The sequence below is a fragment of the Postia placenta genome (assembly GCF_002117355.1).
Source record: "Postia placenta MAD-698-R-SB12 unplaced genomic scaffold POSPLAscaffold_14, whole genome shotgun sequence".
Classification (NCBI taxonomy): domain Eukaryota; kingdom Fungi; phylum Basidiomycota; class Agaricomycetes; order Polyporales; family Adustoporiaceae; genus Rhodonia; species Rhodonia placenta.
In genome coordinates this window covers 283,219-287,557 of record NW_020169845.1, presented here as the reverse complement: position 1 = coordinate 287,557, position 4,339 = coordinate 283,219, and the positions used below count along the sequence as shown (strand labels likewise).

At 53.7% G+C, this 4,339-nt stretch overlaps 1 protein-coding gene across 1 annotated transcript; it reads right to left on the bottom strand.

The window, feature by feature from the left end:
* Positions 1–3,443: 3,443 nt before the first annotated feature.
* On the bottom strand, positions 3,444–4,049 carry POSPLADRAFT_1060318 (hypothetical protein; the record flags this gene model as incomplete). Its single annotated transcript, XM_024481249.1, has 2 exons — positions 3,444–3,876; positions 3,949–4,049. 2 exons carry the CDS (start codon positions 4,047–4,049, stop codon positions 3,444–3,446), a joined length of 534 nt encoding a protein of 177 aa, XP_024335296.1.
* Positions 4,050–4,339: the final 290 nt, after the last annotated feature.

Here is a 4,339-nt window from a genome sequence, read left to right as displayed (position 1 = left end):
AGCATGCTACGCACGGACCAGCTGCACACGGACCAACACGCACAGCCTGCCCTAATCCCCTCATGTATATAAGCCGGCCTCTGCTGCCCTAGGGACCTCAGTTTCGACCTCTTGTCCCTAGGTCAGTAAGCATCCCTTGTATTCCTTTTCTTACCTAACTAATATATCATCTTGTTCCTAGCCTTAGGTTTGAGCCTAGCTCACCATCGCTTCGGTGAGATAAGTCAAACGCCCCCAGCATTTGGTTTTCCCCTGTCGCTCGACCCTAAGTCGCGACAGGAACGGCTACCAGAATCGCTCATTGACAAAGGCTCGGGTTGCATAGATTCCTTGATGCGCGGTGCGGTCGTGGCATTCTCAAAGTATCCGAAGGCGATCGCCGGGCTTGACGACTAGCTTGTGTGCTCCGTGACTGTCCTTGCGCCAGAGGGTGTCGTTGTCGAGGAAGAATTGCATGCAGTATTTGATGAACCCTTCGTAAACACTTTTGGAGATGTCCTTGGGCTTTGCTAACGTTCGATGAAATTCGAGCATGTCGTCGAGCTTCGCATCAGCGAGTTGCGCTTGCTCCGATCAAGGCACTAGCTTGTAGCTATCCTCCTCCCTATTGAAATCTGAGCCATCCTCGGCTCTGTCATTGGTGAAGATGGCCAGCAACTGGACGGATGGGAGGGGCTGAATCTGGTGAACGAAAGAATGCATCTGGTCGATCCAATTGTCGAACTCTTCGTCGACCTCGTCTTTGATGGCATCACCAGGCTGAGCTGTGCGTCGAGAGAGGCCGTCGGGGCCGTGCATTGTACCGGGGACGTGGACTAGCGTGAAATGGAATGTGAGAATCGAGACGATCCACCGGTTAATACTCGCGCTTGGGGCGATGTCCGGATTCTTCAGCATACCCTTGATGTACCGAGCATCGACTTCGACGATGAGGTTCCGAACGCCGATCAGGTAGAGTCGAAGGGATCGTAGTGCGCTGAATAGGCCGTAGATCTCAAGCTTCGGCTGCGAAAACCTTCGTTCGCGATCGTTGAGCGTAATCGAGCCGAACCTGCTGTAGTAACGGACTCGCGTGTTGGCTTCGTTGCACTGGCAGAGGTGATATCCGATGGCAATGAACGACGTGTTGACCGCGAGAATGACGGGAGAGGGGGAATCATAATTGAGGGCTCGGAGTGCGGGGGATGAGAGTAGCGCGTCCTTGAGGTCTTCCTGCACCGCGATTTGCTCCAGACCAAACTCGAACTTGACGTCCTTCCTTGTGAGGCGTACGAGCACGTCGGCGCAGTGAGCAAAATTATGGATGAAGATACGAACAACGCCGATGGTTCTGAGGAACGCTCGAACGTCAGATAGAGTAGCGCATGCACCCCAGTTGCATATCGCAGTGACACGAGAGTTGTCGGGGAGGCAACCTTGAGGAGTGCAGCGATGACCTACCACCATGATTTCTCGAGTGATGAGGACGCTCTTGACTCCTGAAAAGGTACCTCCGGCGTAGCGCATTCGAGTGACTACGTGGTTCATGTTCTCGAAATGCTCCCATACGAAGCATCGAATGCTGCAGTTCGAAGGGAGCCGTTCGTCATCGTAGTCGGATTCGGGACCCTTGACGGGAACATCGTCGATGTAGGGCACTGTAATGTGCGGAATCTTGGGCTGGAGGATGTAGGTGACGTTGTTGTGGAAGATCGGGACCGAGTTCGTCCAACCCATTGGGAGTGTGACTAGGCGCATGGCTCCGTAGGGTGTCTGGAACGTCGTTAGATCTCTCGAAGATTTGGCGATGAGTCGTTTGTCGTAGCCGACGTAGAGGTTGAGCATGCCGCCGCATGGTCTTCCTCCAAATTGTTCTGTGAGGTATTCAGGCGTCGGCGGTACACCAGAATGTTGGATCGTAACTGCATTGAGGGGCTCGAGGGAATGGACGAGTCAAAGAGATTTACCATCCTTCTTGACGACACAGAACCACCGCAATCGATACGACGAGTTCGATGGCTCGTAGACTCCGGCGGCGATCTTTCGCTTGATCACCGCGCAGACTTCGTTGTAGATCCCGGGCGGAATGGGAATATTCTTCTGCACCCAGGGCGTGTGAGGAACAATGGGGAAATCGATGGGGGGGAAGTACTCGGGCTTGAAGCATCCGCGCTCGTCGTCGGTCCATGCGAAGGCTTCATTGTGCAGGCACATAAAGTGGTGGAGGACTCGACGTTCGTCGGGTAGTAAGAAGTCGCCATCGTGAAGCTTATCGGTTGCTTCGAAGCGCTCGAGGGTGTACTGACCGGTAGGTTTGAACGGCGGGGGGTTGGTCGAAAGCTTAGGCATGATGGATAGAGGGTCGTCCTTGATGTCTCGAAGTATTTGAAATTGTTCGGGAACGGCACCAAGGACAGGTCTGGTTTTGAGAGCGACAGGCTTGTATTTCTTCTTTGTCGCGGCGAGGATCTTGTGCGTTGAAGGGGTAGAAGTCGATGTCGTCGAAGGAAAGGGAAGAATCGAGTTGGAAAACTGTGAGATGGACTTCATCGGAACGGGAGATGGCGGAGTCGAAGCGAACGGAGCTGAAAATAGAAGAGTCGAAGCCCACATCGAAGCGTTCGACGGAGCGGCATTAGAAGCTCTACTGTCTGAGGCGTAAAGAGACTGCAAATATGAAGAAACAGAGGTGCATGCGGAGAGGTACAGTGACGAAACAGCGTTCGGAATTGAGGAATCAATAGGAGAGATGAAGGAAATACTCGGTTTTACCCCATCGTAGTCGATGACTAGCATGGCTTCTCCTTGATCATGGGGAATCGATTCCTCGAAGCAAGAAAATGTGACTTGCGACACTCAAAAGGATGCTGCTGGCTTTGTGATCTTCCTTGCGTGTATGTCGGAATTGTGATGGTTTTGCCGGTGTTCGGGCAGAGGATTGTAATGGTCTGGTTCTTGTCGGCGAAGTTCTTGACGACGCTCTGCGTGAGCATGTTGAAGGGTCAGCCAAGGAGGATGTTGTACGCTGCGTTTCGAATGACGTGAGCCTGGAGATACAATACGATCTCACCGATGCAGAAGGGAACATTTTGAATGAGTCCTAACAATCGGTCCACCTCGCCGTTCGCCGATTGCATGTTCAGCTGGATAGTAGGATCAAAGAGGAGGTTGAGGCCGAGACAGACCTCCTCCGACATGGCGACAATCTGCGACCCTGGGTCGACGATGCATTCGATCTGCTCTTTGTTGTCGATCAATGTGATGATTGAACGAATCACATTCAAATCACATGTGACAGTGAATTCTGCGGGGTACTCGCCATGAGGGATGTGCTTCAGATATGTTTCATAGGGGTCTGGGACGATTGTAGCACCGGGTTCCAACATTGCGCCTGAACACGAGAGCTGGTTAACAGCCGTGACCTCGTCGGCGCTGATTTCTACGATGTGGGCCAATGCGACGGGTTACGTCAAGACTCGCTTAGGGGTGATGGCGTCGCGGTACTTGGTTCGAACATCGGGCGTGATCGACAGCAACTCTTCTGGGGTCAGCGTGACGAACTGTGACTTCATTGAACGCTGGAAGATTTCCTCGGCAAGCTTCGGCTGGATAACGGGGACGATGGTCTTGTACGCTGGTTCCTTGCCCTTGTCGTTTGAGGGCTTCGGCGGAGTTGCGAAGTTTCGAACGTTCGGCGGGGTGTATGTTGCATCGCGAGCGTTTGCGAAGGGGTGTACTGGTGGTGCTGGGGGAGCGGATGTAGCAATAGGTTGAGACGTGGATTGCGTAGGCGGCGAAGGCGATGCTGCTGGTATCGTCGGAGGCGGGGCCGTGCTTGTCAAAGTGCTCGGGGGTGCCGCCACTCCTTTCGATGTACCAGATCCCGAGGCTTCCGCGCTTCTCGTGACGACTGGCGTCGTGGGCTTCTTCTGCTGTAGAATCTCGACGCCGTCGAAGACCTCCCTTCACTTCCGAAGCTGAAGGAGTTCTCGCTCGAGCGCCTCGATCCTGCTGCTGGTGTTGAGCGTGAATGTTTGCACAGTCGAGCGATCGTCGATCTCGAAGAGCATCGTCGGAGCGGCGGGTGCTGCGGGATTTCTTCTATGCCACTCATAGATTCAATCTCGTATTGTGAGACCAGGGATAGTGCAGGGGCAAAAACTTCCATTTGGAAGGACAATCTTGCCTTTGGTGTTCCGTTTGCACTTGCCGTCCCAAATGTCAATCTCCGTGAACTCGCAGGTGCCTACCCTGCAGCCACGATTGCCGCAGTAGTGGCACGTCTGTTCAACTCCGCTGTTCTCGTGGACGTGGACGGCAGCTTGTTGTCTCGGTGCGAGGGCGTGGTTGTGTGTAGCAT